Source organism: Chelmon rostratus, chromosome 8, assembly GCF_017976325.1.
Source record: "Chelmon rostratus isolate fCheRos1 chromosome 8, fCheRos1.pri, whole genome shotgun sequence".
Taxonomy (NCBI): Eukaryota; Metazoa; Chordata; class Actinopteri; order Chaetodontiformes; family Chaetodontidae; genus Chelmon; species Chelmon rostratus.
In genome coordinates, this window is record NC_055665.1 from 11,937,290 (window position 1) to 11,959,690 (window position 22,401).

A 22,401-nucleotide genomic window follows, 5' to 3' on the forward strand; every position below is an offset into this window, starting at 1 on the left:
AAGGAGCAATCCAGGATCTATGAATGGGCCTATATACAAACATTTAACTGCTACGCTGCATTAGGTTTGCAGTGACCGTATATTTATATATTTATTTATTCATATGGACTTTCCCGTTTTCTCTTGTGAAACCAAACCTCTTCAAACCCTTCAAACTAAACAGAAATTGAAGGAAAACTCAGTTTTTGGCTGAACTGCTTACAGCTCATGTTCACTGAGGCCTGTGATTAGGAGGCTGCAAACTGCTGGGACACACACAGACAGCACATAAAAAAAGCTTCTCGTATAGGATGAAACAGCCCTTTATTAAATGCAACTTTGCATAATAATAATAGTTATTATTATAGTAATTCCTGAGTCTGTATTTTATGGTGTTGTTGTATTAAATAGTGTTCATGATGTATATTTTTTTGTTTTATTTTAACTGAAGAGTGGACAAACGGTTTGGCATTGCACACAAATCTGACACGAACACATGAAACCTCTGGAGGGTATCTGGAATCATTCTTTACACCCTCCTCCCATTATAAGAAGCACTGAGGAAACAATCAATAAATACAAATGTGAAAAATACTGTAAAGCTTCACTGCAGATGTATAAAGCATCAGAAATTTTACTTTATTACTTTGTGATGTAAAATCCTCATGTTCATTATGATAGATTGTATAATACATAAGATAATCTTACTGTGGAGTCTACATCGCAGAGGCGTTTGCCATTCAAATTTACAACTTGTATATTTTCCACACAAATGAAGGTGTGGTTTTAGCTCGAGCCTTGTTTTTCCATCCACCTTCCCTATGAGCTGTCTCTGATGTGATCGGCAAGATGTTGTTTTTTCCAGGACTCTCGGCGGCAACATCCTCGAACGGCCAGCAGGGGGAACACACGGTGTGAAAATAAAGCGAACAGCCTCATCTCACCTGCTCGCAGCGAGGCACCCACCCGGATGAGCAACAGGTGGTGGAGAGGCGCACTCGCCCCGCACCCTTTGCGCGTCGGCGGGTAATTATTTGTCGCGGTCTCACATTTCGCTGAGGGACGCTGTGACGAGAAGCATGGCTTTTTTCCCACAGAGGGCGGCGGTGCAGCTGCGGCAGGTATTCGGGGCGTGGCTTATACCAAGGTGTGTGAGACGGAGAGGGGGGAGGAGGTCGTTTCAGGTGTGTCAGCAGGAGGAAAAAAAGCGACTGACGTTTGAATCGCGCTTTTACGACTGCAGACCTTTTTAACAAGTTTTAGGTTCAGGATCTTTAACTTCGCAACTTTTGTGGGAAAAGTGACGACTTACGAACGAGGAGGTGTCCTTTGGACTTCAGTGGGAGCCTTTTCTTTTGGGACATGCATTCCGCCAGATATGAATACGACGTAAGTTTGGTCAAATTGCACTTCCTCATATCATCCTCACTATCAGTGACTGTGTGAGTTGTTTTCTCACACTTGTAGGCTTCTGCGCACCCAGAATCAGTTTGCTCCGGGTTCAGAGCTTCTTCTGAGTCCTGTATGTTTGCACCATCGGGCCTACAGTGACACACATTTCACACCCTCATACCTTTGACCTCTGACAGCGTTTGTGTGTGTGTGTGTGTGTGTGTGTGTGTGTGATCGTCGGCATGTTTCTGGGCCTCTCTGCCTCATCCTAGAATCAGCACTGATACTGGGATGAAGTTTTCTCTTTATAGTGGATGTTTGAATGGAATATTAAAGTGGGACCACTTGATCCGTGTTAAAATGAGTCCTCTGTGGCGTTTTCAATGTTGGCCTGTGTGCTGTCACACTGATGCAGTTTTTATTAACATCTGTGCAGCCAAGTTTGTGTACTTAAGTGAATCCATTGTGCAATTTCTTGGTATTTTTTCACTCTCCATCTCCAAGTTACGCTACACCTCTCTCACATGTCTTATTCTTCACAAAACAAAGTCACTTCTTTCAGTCACAAAGGCAGTTGTGTGCTGACTTCACATTGACACAAAGCTTTTTTTTAAAGATACTTGTTCTGTTTAGTAAAGTAACGTTCTTCAATCTTGGTGAGCTATTTTTCTAACCTGCCACTCATCTTGCCGTAGGCTGTGATCTGGATCTGGTCACATACCGTTGAGTTGATCTCTGTTCCGTCATGCAGAAAGCGGGATACAGGCTTAGCAGGCCTCAGCCAGGAATACTGTGCCACTACTCATAGTTGGTATTTACATTGCTGGTTTAATTTATGTTTTTGTCCACCGTGTGGAAGACATTTGGTCGAATAACATGTGCTTTGGTTAATTCCAGAATATTAACTGTAAAGGTTCTTAAGTTGGGTCACGTCCAAACTGTTTCTCAAAGCCTCTCCAATGAATCTTTCTGTGGAGCTACTATTCAAGATCTCCTTATTTAATTCCCACTGGCTGTGGCTGTTGTGTGTATCAGCAACAGCTGCAGGTATATGTCTCGGTGAAACTCATTGGATTATTGGTTTTAGGCAATAAAGGCCATAAACAAGTTGGCACTGTTATTTACAGTGATTTTAGATCAACCAAGACAGCCTCGAAACTGTTTTAAATTCACAACAAACCTCTGCTTTTTGTAGTGCAATACTCAAGCAGGCTTGTGTTTTAAGTGTTGATAAGATGTGAAAACAGCCGAAAGCTTATTTTGCCTAACCTATAGGTCAAATTCTCCTGAAGCACGCATACATTATGTAAATATCCACCATACAGTTCTTGTTACTACATAATTCAGTCTTGTTTGAGACGAGGAAAATGCCAGTAGAGGATGTGGGCAGTAAATAGTGTCAGGCGGCCAAAGGTGAACTTCACTCTGCAAAGGGACTCATTAATGGTTACAAGGCTTTGGTCAGTGCTGCTGAAATCCACCAGCTCTCTACCACCTTTATTTGACAGCTTCATGGAAACAGTCCTAACACCTGGGGAAATACAATCTGCAGTCCTCCAGAATGTGTTCTGCTGAGAATGAGAGCAAGCAGTAACAGGATTCAGGCAAAAGAAACTGTTTTTCTTCCTTAATATAATGCGACATTAACAAGGAGTTAGAAAAAAAAACAGTAGCTTGTTATCAAAGTAGCCGTCTCCCGGCTCAGAGACGAGGAGATGCCCGCACTTTCAAGGTATTTGACACAAGTGAATTGTTGAGTGTGTTCTCACTTGAGCCCCTTGCTCGTGCGAAGACGCAACAAAACAAACAAAACAAGTGCTGATTTTTCCCTTTTTTAACAAAATGATATAGGTTAGTGTTTGGAAAAGTGTGTGAGCTTTCTCAAGGGAATGATGAGCGGTACAGTGGCATGAATTAAGATCCAGTAAGAGCGTTGTTCATGTTGCATGTACATGAACGCATCCTGTGTTTGTCCAGCTTTGTGATGGTGAACAAGTCAGCCTCATTGCTTTAGCTCAATATTTAGCTGTGTAGTATATGTTCACAAAACAATTAGTAGGCATTGTGAAGTGCCATATACAAAGGGTTTTGCAACACATGACATCATACATGTTATATAGCACATCTCCAGGATAGATTCAGAGGTGAAATAATGGAATCTGGATCTGCACATCTGCCATTCGCATTCATTTGCAGTTGCACAATAAGTGCTGTTAGGCACTTCCAAATTTTCTGACTCATCTTCTCTTAATTCACCATAGCTCATTGTCTGACACTCTCTCTGGTCTTTTTAATGTGCTGCAAAAGCTCATTTGCTTTTGCATTTCTTTTTGTGTGTGGTAGACCTGTGATAAAGTACACAACTAAACGCTGTGAATAACTCAGAAACTCAGTGGCAGTCACTCAAGGACATATTGTTATATTATACTCTGATAGAACCTGACAAAATTAACATTTAACTTGCCATTAAACCACTTACCAAATACATTAATCTTCTATTTCAAAAATCTACGTACCAAAGTTGTCATGCCACACCTCTGCCTTTTCGATTCTGAAACTGGCAGAGGTTGCGCAAGTGGCTTCAGTGAAACTGCTGGTAAATGAGCATTTCTCCCTTTGTTAATATTTGATTACTCACAGACAGTAGGGTCGGTCACAGACACTGGATCAAGTGTGAAATACAGTGATTAATGTAGTCTGTTCTCTGTTTATGTGGTGACTCAGTGGAGTCAGTAAATAATTCTTCAGGCAAGGCCGTATAGCTTTTCTCCCGCATTTCAAGCCACATTTCAAAGGCAGCCATGCTGAAACAAAGCAATGGAAGTGAAGTAAATGTGGTGTTAATGTCATGTCTCTTATTATTGACTCCACTGAATGATACATCCAAATGAACAGCTGACAAAACCGGGGACGAAATCAATCTTTAATGATGTCTAACTATGTTCCGTTAGATTTAGTTTCACGCAGCCTTTGTTTGCCCTTTATCAGAGCATCCCGGCGAGCTGCTGGTGAGCCACGAGGCACCGCTTTTCCTCGCACACAGCCGCCTCGCTGATGCCGCAGTAGAGACTAACTGCTAAATGTCTGCTTAGGGGTACTGTCAGATAAGAGATGTGTGTAGGTGTTTGTTCGCTAAAAGTAAATATGAGGTCAGTGAAGCCTAAATTGTATCGATTGGGCTGTCCTATTTGATTGGCCCTTTGGGTCGCCGTCTCGGGGCTAGTTTCTTTAGACAGGACAGATCAGCGCTGGTGAGAGCAGAGACGCCATATGAGAGCTTTTTAAAGGAGAACTCCGCCGATTTTTACACATCAAAGTCTGTTTACACGTCTTGGGGAGTGCTTCTGCATACGTCGAAAAAAAAGTTGTGCAAAAGCACGGAATCTGATAAATTGCCTCAAGTGGTGTCGCTTGAGGCAACGTCGACTGGGGCTGAAGACTAAAAGTTTGAAATGAATAAACTCTGGGGGTGTGGAGTTAGAAGTGGGGTTACCAGAGCTCCGGAGGCCGATCCTCATCTCTGCTTGAGGCTGGCGACTTGAGGCTACATTAGCCGCTACTAGCATAACTCACCGACCGAACTGTCAGCAGTTGCATTGTGGGCGATGTAGGTGCCAGCTTTTGACAGGGAAGAAGAATTGCGTGGAAGAAAAACAGATGGCTTCTTTGGTTCTGAGTTATCAGTTTTGATCACGTCTTTTAAACTTTCCGTTGTGTGTCCGACAGTATTACGAGGGTGTAATGCTAAAAGGGAGGCGTCCTCTTTTCAGCTTTACCAGAGACTAACCAGACTGTTTGGCCTCTGATAGTTGTCACTGTGAAAATGTGACAATGCATCATGTGGCTACTCATTAACCCCAGAAAATGTTCAAAGTATGTTGAAAAGCTACTTGAGCAGAAACACACACATGAATGTTCAGGCTGCAGCTGTTCCTGCAACTTTGGCAGTGACAGTGTCACTGACATGCATCCACGTTTTCTTAGGCTGATAAAAAATAGATACAGGCAACTTAACAGAGACAGAAAATCAGGCAAAGCAAAGGTTGCACACTGCGTGCTGTACGTGCTGCTCACCCACAGCTAAGACTAACTGTGGGCCGAAGTGGTTTTGCTGCTGTCCTTAAATGAAATCAGGACCCGACTGACTGACTGGCCGAGACATGAAAACAAGTAGCTGAAGCTAACAGAACGCCATCGGCCTTCGAAAGAAGTTTGTTCACGCTGAAAATGGTTTATGCGGAGCTAGCACTGACTGTGCTGTTTTCAAAATGTATGCAGTCCTGTAAACAGAAATAATCACATTCAGTGCCAGTGCCTCAAAGCTAAAGATAAGTACTGTACATTACATTACATTACATTACTGACACTAGATCTAGGTTAATATAAAGAAATTGTTGTTAACAAGGACCAGTGTTGAAATTACATAGTAGCAACTTCGCTTGAGGGTGACCCGCTTTTTTTTTTTTTTTTTTAAACCACACCTCACAACAGTGTTAACTTGTTTCCCACTTGTCAAACTGGTTAGACGACTCAGCAACTGACTGCCGAGTCACCCCTCGCTCTGTATGTTGAACAGATATTTTGAGTACATAGCTTAAAGCCTAACTTGCAGCCCATACTGCTCTCTTGTCAGACAGTTTGTTTTCTTTAGTTTGCATCAGCATGTTGTGGCTTTTTCCGTGTTGACATATCTGCACCACTTCCTGTTGAATAATGGCCCGGCACCCTGAGCTGGTGTTTAAAGAAAGAAACGCTACACGCGGTTAAAAAAATGGGATAGTATTTCTTTCTAGGAGTGAAGAATGGGATATGATGAAGAGCATGTAATGGTTTTATTCGGCTGTGATCAGGGTGACTGAGACCCTGGAGCACTTGCTGACCCCATATCTAATGATTCCCCTCATTCTGGGCCATGATTGCTGTTAGAGATTCCAATTAGAAAGCATGTGTGGAAGCCCGAGCCGGGTAAGAATAGGCCTTAATTGCCATGAGTTATCATCTCGACTCATGTAATTGAGCCCCCATCTTAAGGGGCAGCACATCTGACAAATTGATTTAATACCAAAGTGATTCTCCATCCCTAATGGCTTCTTCACTCATGGGCTACAGGCACTGAATTCATTGTGTGTTGATTACTAACCGGCCTGAAACCTTTCTCTCAGTCCGCCCACTTGTGAGAGTTCAACAACAGACACACACGCAGTATCGACAGACACACACGCAGCCCAAAGCACAGCGCCCATAATCTCTACAAGATATCCCTCAGTTATTATGCAATTTGTGAATACATATGTGTGTGTGTGTGTGCATACGTTAAGGTATGAGTGTGGGCGCTCTGTCACATCTACTGAACAGGTTTTGCCAGTTTTGCAAAAGCACAACATGCGTGTCACCTGTTTGAACTTGTCACTCTTGGAAAGCAGTTTAAGGCGTTTTACATCACTTTGTTGTTCATTACTGTGCCATAGGTCAGCAGTTTATTTATCACTTACATACAGAGAGGGAGAAATATTATTAGCTGTTTTACACCACTTTACAAGGGTTTCTTTGTTAGCCTGTTAGTGGCAACAAGTCAAAAATATTTCCCTCCTAAAATCTGAACAAGTCCAGACATTGATCAGACTCTCAGCTTGACAGACAGTGATGCATTCATCATTTCTTTTATTGGATTACTGTTTTAATACTTTTATACTTTTATCCCATCTATGTCACCATTCCAAAATTCTGTATAAATGCTCAGCGAGGCCCTCGTCTGGTTAGAAAGAAGAAAGCAGCATGTGGCGGACACATTATCCTGCCATTTAAAGCAAACTTTAATGGTTAATGTTTTTTTTTTTTTTTTGGATACTTTTTATTTATTTAATATTTTCAATTACAAGAAAGAACAAATGAACAAGTTGACAACAGACTGTCAAGAAAGTAAAACAAGAACACAAACAAAAACATGGGGGCTCCTCGAATGGTAATACTATAATTATTGTCCAGTGTCTTTACTTGTTAGTGTGTGGCATCCTCAATCGATTTGATAAAAGCAGTCCATTTCTTCCATTTCCTGTGAAAGATTGCTCCACTAGATCTGAGAGAGAAAGTCATCTTTTCCATTAAACACATCTCCTTCACTCTGTCAATCCATTGATTAATGCTTGGAGATTCAGTTTTATACCAGCATTTTGTTATAGCTTTTTTACAGGCCATCAACATTATTTTACATAAATACCGGTCTTTTTTAATAATCACATTTTCGTTTAAAACACAAAAATAGAGGACCATGACATCATTAGGAATTGTGTATCCCAAGATCTTTCCCACAGTAATACATACAATACCCCAAAAAGTTTGAATTTTTGGGAATGGTTAATGTTTTAATAAATTAGAGGTTTTCCAACAAACAGCCCTGCAGAGAAAATGTGGGATTTGTTCGGTCAAACAGTATTGTTGATGACCCAATCCTTGTAGGATAATTTGGGCATCTATTGTAAGGATTTTTCTGTAACTGATGTTGATCTTAATGCAGTTCACTCTGCAGGAATACACCTCTCCCCATTGTTCACAGTTTAATCAAACTCAGTGTTATCTGCATCCAGAACATGACATAACGTGCTGCACGTTTGCTCTTTCTCTGCATCAGGGCCGTAATGGCCGTCATGAGCAGATTGACTTCTTGACCAACAAAGAGAAGGCGCCATCAAAGCGGAAGACCGGCATCCTGATTGGCGTTCTTGCGGCTCTTCTCATCCTTGCGGCTGTCGCAGCGTTCCTCATTTGGCTGTTTGTCTGTGAGTATAGTTGAAAGCCTCCCTCCACTCTATCACCCTGGGTGGGGACTTGAAGGCTGCTACTGGGCTTTCATAAGTTTGGGCAAATGAAAGATGAAGAAAATCATGAGATGTTGGACATTCTCTAGACATTTAGTACATAAATCAAGGTTATTCTTGATAGAATCAAATGAGAACGTGTGAGTTTTTACATTCCAATCCGTTACTGCCAAGAGAGGCATAACATCAGAAGCTGTAAAGTGGATCATTTCCACTTTTTGTTAAGGCACAACTCTTTGATATAAGAATGTAAGAGTGGCTTGTTTGGACTTTGTAATTTCCCATTAGTGTTAGCCTATTTGACAGCTCTGACTCCCTCCTTTAATAATGCAAAGGAGAAAAATGTCACACAGTCCATGGCACAGCTTCCTTGTCATTTACACATACATCTGATAAAAAGGCCTCTGAAGTCTTGATAAACAGCCTCTTGATTCAACTGGCTGTTTTAATTGCTCTGAGAACCAAACTGTCTTCTTGGGAGATCACGCTGTACAACTTTAAAATAGTGCTTCAAGGCCTGTTTAAAACCCCAAGTCTCCTCTTTCATCAAAGCCAGCTATCTTATAGCATTTTGTTGATCAAACACGCTCTGATCTGCCTCTCTCCTCCTAGTTAAAGATGCTGATTCAAAGGCCACCTTCAGTAAGAAGCTCAGTCCATCAGAGCTGGTCTTCAGTGGACATATGAAGTTGGTTGGCGTAAAGTATGACCAGAAGCTGGAGAATACTGAGAGCAAGGAATTCAAGGATTTGGCAGCCAAACTGGAGGCAACTGTGAGTTTGACACCCGAAGAAGATGACTCTCCCATTTTTGTTCCTATTCTATCATCCACTTTGTTTATTCTGAACTATTCTGGGCAGAGTATTACGCTCGGTTCCAGTCTTTCACTAAGGATTAGTTATGGATATTGTTTGGCAGCGTGGAGATGCTTTTTTATAAATGCACAGAAAATGCTAAAGGCACATTTGCGTGGGTGGAGTGAAACACTATATATTCCCTTAGTAATTCCCTCAACAGCATCTCCTATTATTGGAGGCAGTGGAGATGTTTGTAGCACCACTTAGCAGCGTGTTGGTAGCAAAAAAAAAAAAAAAAGAAGAAGAAGCCTAGCTCAGTCAGGCGCATACTTCCTCAGTGAAAAACTACAGGAGTGAGGGTGTTAGGTGAGGTTTGGAGTGGAAGCGGTCAACTGGATTATTAGATGACTAGATGATTGGGGTTGTGAGCTTTACAATGTGTAAGGTTTGCACTTGCACGCAACAGAAAGGACCTCTTTCAAGGAGTAGGGTCAGCTCTAGGTTCGTGTTTACACGACAGGTGCAGCTTGTGGAGTGTAGTCAACAACGCTGGGCTAAAGCACCTCGGAGATAGAGCCGTCGTGTTTAAATCCCAGTTGTTCCACAACTTCTACTCCTCCGCTGAAGCACCACCTGTCTGCAGAGTCATTTAAAGTGGCCTAACTTTATTTTATCTCCACCCTGTCTCCGAGATGGGTTTAGTAAAATGGCAATGGGTTCATATTTGATGTTGCTGACTTAAACTTTACAAACGGCCATTTTTATAACCCGCCTTGATATTCTATTTTATGATAATTGACCACTTTGTCCTGTGAGCAGCCATTTCCTCTCCCACCATGTCATTTTCTGCTTTTATCGCTAACCATACATCCTCTGCAGCTGGTTCTGTTCCCTTGTTGGTGTTGCCTTCTCACAACAAGCACTTGCTCTGAAGTTAGATAACACTGTGCATGCATAAAATATGAAAGTGACCTGCATTTAAGACCGCCAAGTACAAGAGCAGCCTTGTCTGATACAGTTCGCAGCTCAGTGCAGCTGAAGGCAAGACAGTTAATTGAGAATCCCATTGTAATAGAAAGACAGTTTTTATGTTAACACGCTAATTTGTACTTTGTCTTTAGGCAGACACGCAGAAATCTTGTTCATGTTCGTTTCAGTAAAAAATACATTTTGTCTCTGCACAGCTGGGGGAAATCTACAAGAGAGACCCACTCCTGGCAGAGTACTACGCCACGTCTGTGGTCACTGCTTTCAGGTACCGTTGAGACCTTGAGCGCCACTAATTTCTTTATGCTGCTGAAAAGATTGTGAAAACTTAACGAAGATACTAAATATTGTATGAAGGAACTGACCTGGCCTCTGTGGCTTCAAAGTCTCAAGTCTGTCGCAATTCTTAATGAGCAACCAGAAAAGTTGAATGTGGTCTGCTGACTTGTGCACTGCACTGTAGTGAACTGTAAAGTTTAAACAGTAGCAGTAAATCGGCTGACAGCCTGCATGGAGGCGAACTTGGACGAAGCACGCAGCTGCTGTTAGATCTAACTTTTGTAATTTGCAGTAATCCACTTTGCTTTCTTTCAAACGTTGAAGCTGATATTGAATGGTCTCTTTAAGCTCCTCCCTTCATCCATTTCTCTCTCTCTCTCGTTTCTGCTTGCACCAGCGAGGGGGTGATAGCCTACTACTGGTCCCAGTTCGACATTCCAGTCAAAGACCTGGAGCTCGTGCCCGAGTTCTCAGAGGAGCTGGTGCTGGAGACGCTGGAGAATGGCATTAAGGCGCAGCGCAGTACGGCGAGCCGCAACCAAATCCAAATCAGTGAAGTCACTGCCTCATGTAGGTACCACTGGGGGCCAGGTAGGGGGTCGCACAGAGGGCCCAAAAGATGGGGACAACTGTGTGTTTACTACAGCTGGCTCCAGATTATGACATTTAACAATCAGCAGAGATAAAGCACTGTGAATACAGATCTGAATAAGGTCATTGTCAACTCCTATCAGCATTGGTATTCTGTATGCTTTCTATTTGTATTATAGGAGCTCGCTCTGAGTTGTGCTGATAAGATGATAACAGATAAGCCAGACCTCTCTGCTTGTGCTGCATCTGAGATTGCACATTTTATGCTGTTTGGATCCTCTAATGATATTAGCTGGGCCCTGGCCTGGCTTGAGACAGCCATTTTTCTTCCTTCTGTCTTCTCAGCATTCACGTTGCATTTGTCCACATCGTGGCCACCAGCCAAGCGCTGGCCCTGTGACTCAGTGGTTTTGGTCCTCTTTAAAATGATTTCTGTGGGTCTGATTTGATGTTGCTGTCCCAGATAGTTAGACAGAGATGTATGGGTTGCTGCTGTAGGGCAAGGTGAGATGGAGCAGAAAGCGCTACACACCATCACCAGTTCCCTTAACCGCAGGGAAATGGAACAGAAAATGTGCAACCCAAATATTTTAGGCTCATGCATCAAATTCTATCAGCCTCCCAATGTTAGTGACCTATTCTTACCTTTCCTCCTGTTCTCTGCATCTCTGTCTCCCCCTCTCTCTGTCTCCAGTCACAGATCCTCGCATGGCCAGGCGCCCCACAGCCAGTGAGTACAGCGTGTCCCATTTCAATCACTTGCAGTTGTAATTTTCCAGCTGGCTAGATGCTCACCCTCCTGCCAGTCTGTAACGAATGGCTGGCTGGCCTGTACTGTACATGTGCTGCTCGAGTCAGAGATTGAGAACCCTGTGTCAGGCCGGAGCAAGTCAGTCACTATGGCCGACACTTTTCTTTGACACTCTGTGGTGATTGATAACTTTCGGATGATTAGACTACATTACATTACATTACATTACCATAGTAGCTGGACTATCCTTACATTAACCTGTCTCTGCATACATCTGTAGCATAAAGGATGGAAGAGCTTGTGATTACATGCCGATCGAATGAGTGATTTGTCATACAAAGTCACTGCTCTGTGTAATTAAAAATAGTTTCCAAAGAAAACAAGGAAAGATTGAATTTTGAGTGTAAGAAAACAGCTGCAGCGGTAAACATGAGCAGAATAAACTACAGAACATGATGATGACGATCAGATTTTGATTTACAAGCTGTAAACTACTGTTGCCAAGTTACACATGTCCATGCTCACAGTGTGATATGAACAATGTCGTTGTTCCCAGACCAGTGTTTCTTCCGTCTGGAGGCCGAAGCAAGGGCACAGGAGTTTACATCACCCGGGTTCCCTGGAGGCTACCCACCCAGGTCTCGGTGTCAGTGGCAAATCAGAGCTTCAGAGGACAATGCCATATTTGTCACTTTCCCCTTTTTCCACATCGAGGATGACTGCTCTGATGACTTTGTCTCCATCTATGACTCTTTGAGTCCAGATGATTCTCAGGCCATTACAGAGTAAGTTAGAGGGCTGTGAATGTCCACAGGGTTCGGGCAACATGTTTGCCAGGTCAAACTGGTGCTGGTTTAAAGTTAAATCTTCATGGATGGATCCCGCTTTACCATCATACTATTCACTTGCAGGATTTCATGCAGCAATGCATGCTCCAGAGAGGAACTTTATTTACATGAAAACCAGTAAATTGTCTAATTTCTGCTCCTGCAGTACATCAAATTGTGACACAAATCACATTCTCATTTTGCCTTAAACCTTGTTGGATTGGGCTCAACCAACATTTGTGTCGTTTATTTAGCCTTGAGGATCAGAGAGAGGGGAAATATAGTTGCACATGATTCCCAGAGGACAACCACTAGGAATCACTTTGTATTTGAGTGAAATGTTGCAGGGGGATTTCGGAGTAAAAGCTGTTTTGATGTGGGTGGAAAACATGTTCCACTTCATTCCTTTCACTGGATTTGTGATTACAACTTTTTTGAGGGGGGTGGCCCTGAAGCCTTTAGCGCCGCATGTCCCATTTTATTGTTAACTTTTGAGACCTCAGTGAGATTGAGTTGGCTCAAAAAGACCTTTCCTTTCAAATCTGTGATGGGTGCCAACCTGAATCCTGCTACACCACTGTGTGTAATTGCACTGTGTCTATGGGGGAGGGCTATGATTCTGAAACTACAGGCTCCTGAATGCAACATCAGTTGTAGCTGCAGGCAATTTCAAACTCAGAAACCATTGCCAAACAAATATGCGTTACCAAGCGATGCATAAAATTTTTATAAAGCTATTGAGCGATCAGCTTTATCCAAGGTGACATGGGGTTTATGAGAGCCATAATATAATACTCTATAATGACATTATTCTACTGGAGGTGGATGTATTGCTGCTCTTGCAGCGTCATTCACACCTCCATTGCTCTGCCGCCAGCAGTGCTGAAACTTTTTGCTAATGTACCTAATGTTTGACTTTGAAACTCCGCCTAAGCAATTTCTATCTAGTGCTGGCACATCTCTCCTTATTTATCTCTTTGTCTACCTCTCTCTACTTATCTATTGATTTCTTCTCAAATTATTTTTTTTCTTGAAGCATTTTAAACTTGTTTGCTGAATTGATGTTTTAGTGCTTCTGACTGAAAAGCATTACAGCTTTATTTGAGTTCCCCAAGTGTTGCGCATCCTAAGGAAAAGCAAAACTCTCATTCACAGTAAATGCATCAGACATTCATCTTCTGCTTCATGGTTGTGTTTACTACAATTTGTATTTATTTATTTATTTATTTTTTGGTGTGCAAGCACCTTTTTCTGACACAATATTTGTACCAGATTTGTGCACTGTCTTGCTTGACTGCTAATCCTTCTCTCGCAGGAAATGTGGCCAGAGGCCCCCCTCCAACCCTCTGGAAGTGGTGTCATCCGGCAACATCATGCTGATTAACTTGATTACTGACAGTGTTGTCCAGAGGCCTGGCTTCAGTGCCAAGTATAAGGCCATACCCAAGTCTTCTGGTAAATAAGACATCCACGCCACTTAACATCATCCCTTTTCCAGCTGCATTCTGTATCATAACTACAGCATTTCAGCTATTGAGTTAATGACACGTTCTTTTCAGTGAAAACCTGCGGTGGCGTCCTCACTCAAGACAATGGCGTCTTCACCTCCCCGCTCCACCCCAGCTTTTATCCTCCTGCCGTGGACTGCAAGTGGACCATCAAGGTTTGCAGCACCGCTCCTCTCACTAGCCCCCTCCTCTACCTGAAACCCCTCTACCCACCTCCTCCTCCTCCATCCTCAGGCTGCCATGAGAGGACTGCTGAGGCAGCACTATAGAAGCCAAGCTGTTCAGTACCTCTTCTATCTTCATCTGTCAGACGGCTGTTGCTGCCGCAGCTCTAGCTGAGCTGCAGTGTTTTGCGTGTTGGTTTTGTTTGTTGGTGTGTATGTGTGTGCACCCACGGCTGGTTTGAGCGTGTTGCAGCTTGTCCGCTCGCATTTACATGGAATACAGATACATGTCTTCATGTGTATGCGGACGAGTGACCTGCATGGTAAATATGGCTGTTATGAACCAATCACCGTTTCCTCTGTGCTGTAGGTCCCTGCCGGGAAGAAGGTGCGGCTGAGGTTCACCATGTTCCGCATGAAAGAGCCTGGGGTGGACATCCGTGTGTGTCACAAAGACTATGTGGAGGTTATGGACACAAAGTAAGACTGGAACTCCTTTAAATGACACCCTAAATGAACCGTCTGTCACATACATCCATCACCGTTTGCAGACGGTTTGCTTGGTTAAATTTGCAGTTTTCTGTGCAGTTACTCCAAATAAAAGCATTTGGATGATCTAGCAAAACAGTTTGTTTGTTTAAAACTTGTCTGATTGCTCATGTTTCTTGCCCCGTCGTTGTGGGGATGTTGCCCTTTTCTCCAATCTCAGCAATTGCTTCAGCAAGCACTCTGTCATCGTAGCCACTAGAACAACAAAATAAAACCTGCTGAAGTGCAAATAAACTTGAATTTTCCTTTAAATCTTGTGTATCTCAGGTATTGCGGGGAAATGTCCTCCTTGGCTATAACCAGTCGCACCAACGTCCTGGAAGTGATGTTCCATTCCGACGAGTCCTACACTGACAAAGGCTTCAGTGCCGAGTACAGCGCCTACGATCCTTCAAACCGTGAGTCAAAAGTCTCGTCTCGGCGCCCGCATTTACACGACATTTGGCGAGATGGGTGAAACGTTGCGATGTGACAGTGACACTCATAGCCTGCCATTACAGAGCGAGACACGGGGAGCGACTGTGTCGTCTGAGAGACTGCGACACGGTAACTGACTGACAGTCAAATAGAGCTGTTTAGTGATGGAGGCTTAGAAACTGCGGCAGTGAAACTCAAGAGCTAGACTAATCACCAGAGAGCTTGTTTATTGGGTCCATTTTATTTGCCACTGTCAGTCAGGAGCACTCCACTTTCAATACTCTCCGCTCTTTATGCTGTCTCCCAGTTTGACCGAAATGGATTTATAATTGCTCTGATCAACAGGGACAAGCATTGGCAACATGATGGATGTTGCAAACATACACTGTCACTCCCTCTCACTCAATTTGTCATCATCGTCCAGCTCTCCTTTTTTTTGTTTTTTTATTCTCTGCTCCCTCCCTGACTTCTCTATTTTTTAAACAGCTTGCCCGAACAAGTTCGCCTGTGCCTCTGGCATCTGCATCGCCAATGATCTGAAGTGCGATGGCTGGAACGACTGTGGGGATATGAGCGACGAGATGAAGTGCCGTGAGTTCCCCCCCTGACCCAACCTCACTCTGTCTGTCTTTCCTCCCCTCCTCGTTTCTTTTCCTATGTCCAAATATTCTCCTCTCTTCTCCTTTTAAAGGATTGTTTGACTCTCTGGCAAATACTCTTACTTGCCTTGTTGCCAAGAGGTGGATGTGAAGATCGATACCACTCTCATAACTGCCCGTTAAATATAAGGCTACTGCCAGAAGCCAGTTAGTTTAGCTTGAACACCGGAAATGGGAAAAATGGCTAGCCTAGCTCTAAGAGTGAAACTGAGGAGTTGTGCTTTTATGGGCGGTAATGTACGAGACTATTTGTTGGCTTGGAGCACTGATTTCCTAGAGCCTTATCTTCATTGTGAGGTTGCCAGGCTCCAGGAAGTTACTCACTGCGAACGTCTAAGAAATGGTCTCGCACATAAACGCCCCCTATAAACCACAACATATATAACGTGTTAATTAGTGAGCTTTAAGTGCTGGAAGGCAGATTTTGTTCGGACACAGCCAGGCTCGCTGTTACCAGTCTCTGTGCTAAGCTAAGTGGCTGTTTGTCGGAGCCTCATATTTATCCTGCAGACACCAGAGTGGTATCCATCTTCTCATCAGTAATTTCTGTAAGGCTCCAGCCATTGCCTTCCTTTTGCCTTTTGACATGGTGACATGCATGCACGTACGGCGATTTGTGTTTTCAAATCACTCACATGTGCATCGTCCTCCTCAGTTGCATTGTTTAACACATGGCGTTTCTGTCACCCCAGAGTGCGAGAAGGACCAGTTTTCGTGTAAGAATGGCCTGTGCAAACCGAAACTCTGGGTGTGCGACCGCGTCAATGACTGCGGAGACTGGAGCGACGAGAAACAATGCAGTGAGTGTCGCCGCCTTAAAAGCCGCTCTTTAGGGCACACAGACCCTATCTAATGCTACGCTAATTGTGCTAACATTAAAGGCACATCACTGCTAATGCTCTGGTCACTGACTCCTGGGCTGTGTGCAGTCATTATTTTATCAGTAATGGAGTTTGTTTGAAGCCTAGCCTAATTTGCTCAGCAGACGCTTAATCATGTGTAACACGCGCAAGAGGAGCAGAGACAGATGCTAATGTCCATTGCGGCTGCAACGCTCATGTCCTTCTGAAGCTGCCTGGCTGGTCTTCTCCTCGTTCAAGGTTTCATCTTTGTTCTGTCATAACCTGCTCATCCCCGTGTGTCATCGCCTGCAGGTTGTGAGGAGAATGAGTGGCGCTGCAGTGACGGGGATTGTATGCCTCAGGATGTTGTGTGCGACGGCAAGAGGGACTGTGAAGATGGAAGCGACGAGGCCTCTTGTAAAACCTGTAAGTGGCGGCGCTTGCTCTCGTCCCAGCCAGTCGTGTATTTAAAACAAACAAACAAAAAGAAGTCCGCACCAGAAGGATTTATAAGCATGTTACACAACCCATTAAGCAATTAACCTTCATCCACAGCTCAGTGATGTTTTAGGTTTTACAAAGAAGGTTTTACTGAAGACTTCATTCTTAATGAAAAGTGTTTTTCACTGTCTGCATTCGTTCAGCTCTTTCTCTCATTCCCTCCCACTCTTCACTTCGCTCTTTATCAATTTCCCTTTCACTCACTCACACACACACACACACACACAGAGGGCACACTTGCATTTCCTTTTGATTTTCACTTCTGTGAATAAAGAGGGATATTAGACCTCAACCCCAATCAATACCCCCAATCAATGCAGTCTGCTCCTCAATCACTATGCATTGTGCATTCAAGTCTCACTTTGAAGCCTCGCTGATTGCATAGTATTTTCCTGGTTGAACTTAGCAATGCTCCAACGCTTTGATTGAAATACGCTATGTGTTTTGATTTTGGGACCTGTCTCCACCCCACTGTAGCTCCAGGTATCTGCTCCGACTTCAGCTTCAAGTGTAAGAACAACGAGTGTGTCAACAAGGTGAATGCCGAATGCGACCGCGTCGACGACTGCTCCGATAACTCGGACGAGGCCGGCTGTAGTAAGAAATGTTTTCTCCCCCCGTTACAAAATTCAGCTTTTTGCCTTTTTTTTAATAGAAACAGCTGAAAGTGGATCTAATCTCTTCAGTGTCATTCAAATAGATTATAGAAGAGCTGGTTGAGCTGCACGCTGGGCTGTCTGTTAGAAAAGAGCCCCAGGCCTTGACTGCTTTATTTATTTCATTCTTCTTTGAAAGCAGCTCTTGTCATCTCTGAAGTTTTTGTTTTTTTTCCTTCATTTAAGCCTCAGGGTGTGTCTGTGTTTTTTTTCTTTTGTTTTTTTTGATCACCTAATATGCCAGTGTGCCTTATTAGGATTCCAAAGACTCATAGTAGTGCACGCAGCCAAGGCCGGCGTCATGATGGCTTCAAGTCAGCTTAATCTAATTTTCAGATTTATGATCATTCATGCCAGTCTCTCTTGGTATTTTGCACTCAACCATCCGGTGGCCCTCCTCTCATTATTTCCTCTGTTAAATGTCAGATTGTGGCACCAGGCCCTATAAGCTGAACCGCATCGTAGGAGGGCAGAACGCTGAGCTGGGGGAGTGGCCCTGGCAGGTCAGCCTTCATTTCCTGGTCAACGGGCATGTTTGTGGCGCCTCGATCATATCTGAGAGGTGGCTCCTCTCGGCTGCCCACTGCTTTGTCACCAGCGACCCAGCGTGAGTCACCGCTTAGAGATTATACTGAATATAACATGAAACACATCCCCTCTCATATATATTGGTTATTGTTTTCCTTATTTTTTATTATTCATCAAGTTATTTACCATGTTATTAGATCTCATTATGCAATATTCTCATACGCATTCTGCTGGAAAAAGTAGAACTGTGCACAACAGAGGGCCATTTATATACAAATTGCAAAGTCTGAAAATTAGCCCCTGATGATGCAGTTAATTCAGAAGAACCTTGGGGGGGAGGGAGGGGGGGTAAATTTACATCTCATCCATGAAAGCATGGAGCTGTAGTCATCAGAGTGCCCTGTAGGTGGAGCACTAACCATGTTGTTAGACCTGAGCCGCCTCTACGGTTATCGAGCAGGGAATGTGTTCAGTTTTTTCAGATGCACAGTTGGTGTTGATACTTGCTGCACACAGCGCTGTTATTTAATTTGTAAGCACTTTCCAGATTACTCATACAAGCCACTGGAAAGGTTTTCTTTACAGTCGTATATCATCATGAGTAGTATGTGCTTTTGCACGTTTTTGTCCAGGGATGGCGGCAGTATCATGAAAATTGAATGTAATCCAATAGAATAATGTGTCAGATACCACCTTTGTAGCTTATGTTGAGTTTTTCTAGAGACTGTTGGAGAGGATTTAGTGTGTGGTGGTATTATATTGAATTGCATTTTGTTGAGCTGACACAGTCTCAACAAAAACTGTAACTCAAAAGTAGCATGTATTGCAAGGCTTTTATGTTGGGTTGTGTTAAATTGCCCATGTTCATGATATTGCATCCACCCGACCTGGTTCATGTGTGTGCAGAAACCTAACCTTTGCCCCGTGATGCTGTACATGCTACCACAGGAACCATGTTCCATCCAGCTGGCAAACCTACAGTGGCATGCAGCAACAGTACAAGCAGGATGGCGTACAGCGCCGCCCATTGAAGAGGATCATCTCCCACCCGGATTACAACTCAATGACCTTTGACTATGACATTGCACTGCTGGAGCTCAGCGAGCCGCTGAAGTTCGCCAACACCATCCAACCCATCTGCCTACCCTCTTCCTCCCACGTCTTCCCTGCGGGCATGTCCTGCTGGGTCACAGGCTGGGGCGCACTCCGAGAAGGAGGTATTATGCAGGAATTGGTGATTCTGTGTAGAACTGTAGTCATTTTTTTTTTTTTTCGCTGTAACTGATTATTATACTCATTTTGAATATTTATACTGCTATTCCTCAATCATGGGTGACCCACTCCACAATTGTGTTTTTCCTTTTTGCATATTCGGTTCACATCAAAATTAAGACATCCCGCTCCTCCCCCATCCTTCTCACAATTAGCTATTCATCTCTGTCCTTCATCTACTTCCCCTGCCTGCTTCCTTCTTCTTCCCTTCATCTCTTTCTCATTTCATCCTGCCTTCTTCCTTTCCTTTAATGTCCCTCCCATTTCTTTATCTCTCCCATCATGACATACTTCTCTTCCGCTCAACCCTCCCTCCCTTTTCTCTCATCTTTTTCTAATCTGCTCTATTCCATTAAGCCTTCTTCCATATCCATATATCAAGACAGACGTCGGCTCTCCTGGGAAGCCTCTTAAACCTTCATTAGCTAACACTAATCCAGCCCATTAACACCTTTGATGTTAGTGACGAACACAGAGGTCACGTGACAGAGCTCTGACCCCTTTGTCCTGCTCTCGCAGGTCAAGCGGCACAGATGCTGCAGAAGGCCTCGGTGAAAATCATCAACGACACAGTGTGCAACGTGGTCACGGAGGGCCAAGTCACCTCCAGGATGCTCTGCAGTGGCTTCTTGGCTGGAGGAGTTGACGCATGCCAGGTGAGACCGTGCAATATGTTTTCCAGCCAAAGGGCTGCTATAGATAGGTTTTCACACCGATATAATTATCATGTATCTCACATCCAAACCCAGTCTAATAACCATTCTGCCCCGTCCGTCCTCACCAGGGAGACTCTGGGGGCCCCCTGGTGTGTTTCGAGGAGAGTGGGAAGTGGTTCCAGGCCGGCATCGTGAGTTGGGGTGAGGGCTGTGCTCGTCGGAACAAGCCCGGCGTCTACACGCGCGTCACCAAGCTGAGAGACTGGATCAGGAAGGAGACAGGGATTTGATGATGCTGCACGGAGCAGGGAGGGTTGCAGAGCGGGGTGCAACGTCAACGTGCTAAAAATAATGGAGACAGAACATTTGAGTCCGATTCAGGACAAGGCTCTCCAAAATTTATTCATTTAGCAGCAGACTGAGGATGCTGCTGCGTGGACCCAGCCACTCACATGAATGACTACAGCACTTTATTTGGTTGCCAACCCCCTTTTTCCTCACTCCTCGTACTCACTCACACGCATACAAACCACACCCGACTCATATTTTTACAGTTTTTAAAGGCGTTAATCAGCACAGTGTCTTTTACCCCCATCAATCCTATATATATATATATTTCAGTAAAATATTTCACACTTGAATGAGTACAAATAATGAAATATGTATGTTCTGGGATGAGTGCACATTACTGGGAGCTATTTTCCCAATATTTGACCGATGTAACTTTTTAAGATGGATGCAGAATATAAACATTCTACACAGTTTTTCTGGATGTATTTTTGAATACAGTGTAATATAATATAAAGTACTTTGAGTTTTTAAGCATTTTTATTGAATACTTTTAAACAGGTGAGATGTCTTTATCCTCTGGGGCTGCAGTGAATGTTGCACTTTGCCAGTGGGCTCATGCTGTCGATAGCTATGAATCTGGGTTTTTGTTTATCAAGGATCTTTATCTAAGTGCCATAACGCTGTTTTTAGCGTATTTGCCTCACAACACTCATACATTACTGCCATTTTCCAAAGCATAGCATAGGTTGTTGAAATTGATTAAAGAATTTTTGATCTACCTTTCTGCCAGGCAGCCATTAGTCTCAGTTCTTCACAGCAAAGTGTAAACATAGACTCGCAGAGACATCTGCTTTACCATGTGATGATAACAGAAAAACAAAAACAAGAGAATGAGGAAAAAAGACTGCTCAGATCTATGCAGGGGCATTTTCATATCATGCTAAAATGAATGAAAACCAGAAGCTGCCTGCGAGGTAGAAAATGCATTAATCAATCTGAAAGCCCACGGTTTGCTTTGGAAAATGGCCAGCAGTAATGTTAAGTATACCAGATTTGTAGACTGTGGACTGAAACATGCGAAAACACCCATCATGGTCCCTGAAGAATGTTGATGTGAGACTGGAGTGATGCTGGAGTTGTTTTAAGTTGTTGTAGATCTGAACAGGGGTCTTGGATCGGTATTTCTATCACATGTTTACAGATGCTTATTGGCCCCGGCCCTCTGTGAATGATTTGCCAAAGTGTGATATTCGGAGCAGAGGATGAGGATTAGATCCAGCTGGCTTTTGCACGGGTCTTAAGCTCAGGGGGATTGGGGTCTTCAGTCACACACACCTGAGAGCCAAAGCAAACCGATGGGGTTTTGAGTTGCTGCCAGAGCAATGCAATGAGTTCTTATCCCCGCGAGAGTTTCCTCTCTGTGGTCACATCCAACTCAATCAACTTTTAAGTCTTAAGATTTGACCGAATGGTTTCTTTAAACCTTTTATCTCTGATTTATCCTGGAAATGTTGTCTCCTGGATAAGCAAACCAAAGATTTGCTCAAGTATTATTTAATGAAGGGGAAGTTTTTCAGAAGAAACTTTATCGAGGACATTGCTCAGCCTTTTTTTTTTATGATTGATTTTATAGAGGTTTACAGTTTAACTCAGACAGTTGGGAGAGGCAACAACTTTAACTTAGAAGATATTTTCATTATCACTGATGTGATCTGGATCCTGGACATAACTTTAGAACTTTTCTTATTTTGTGTGTGTTTGTATATGTTTTTATACGAGTCATGACAATAAACATCTTTTATCTGATTCCTCAGCACCTAATTGCATTACCTGTATTGTTTGTCTTTGATGAGGTCTCGTTCTGTATTGTGTTGTGCATAATAAATGCGTGTCTTGTGAGACCTTGTCCCTTCTCACAGTAGAATTGTAATGAGCATGTA

At 43.4% G+C, this 22,401-nt stretch overlaps 1 protein-coding gene across 1 annotated transcript; it reads left to right on the plus strand.

The window, feature by feature from the left end:
• The first annotated feature begins 1,148 nt into the window (after positions 1-1,148).
• Positions 1,149-22,360, plus strand: zmp:0000001114 (suppressor of tumorigenicity 14 protein homolog). Its single transcript, XM_041941919.1, has 19 exons — positions 1,149-1,368; positions 8,000-8,147; positions 8,799-8,959; positions 10,168-10,238; positions 10,647-10,819; positions 11,535-11,570; positions 12,148-12,376; positions 13,734-13,873; positions 13,978-14,081; positions 14,461-14,570; positions 14,907-15,037; positions 15,543-15,647; positions 16,408-16,515; positions 16,870-16,983; positions 17,536-17,655; positions 18,141-18,321; positions 19,191-19,459; positions 20,034-20,170; positions 20,299-22,360. Exons 1-19 carry the CDS (start codon positions 1,342-1,344, stop codon positions 20,458-20,460), a joined length of 2,526 nt encoding a protein of 841 aa, XP_041797853.1. The 5' UTR covers positions 1,149-1,341; the 3' UTR covers positions 20,461-22,360.
• The last annotated feature ends 41 nt before the right edge of the window (positions 22,361-22,401 follow it).

Coding starts and splice junctions, on each gene's coding strand:
- zmp:0000001114 (XM_041941919.1), top strand. CDS start 1,342: ATGCATTCCGCCAGATATGAATACGAC. Junction 10,239..10,646: donor TCTGTGGTCACTGCTTTCAG/GTACCGTTGAGA, acceptor TGCTTGCACCAG/CGAGGGGGTGATAGCCTACT. Junction 13,874..13,977: donor GGCCATACCCAAGTCTTCTG/GTAAATAAGACA, acceptor CGTTCTTTTCAG/TGAAAACCTGCGGTGGCGTC.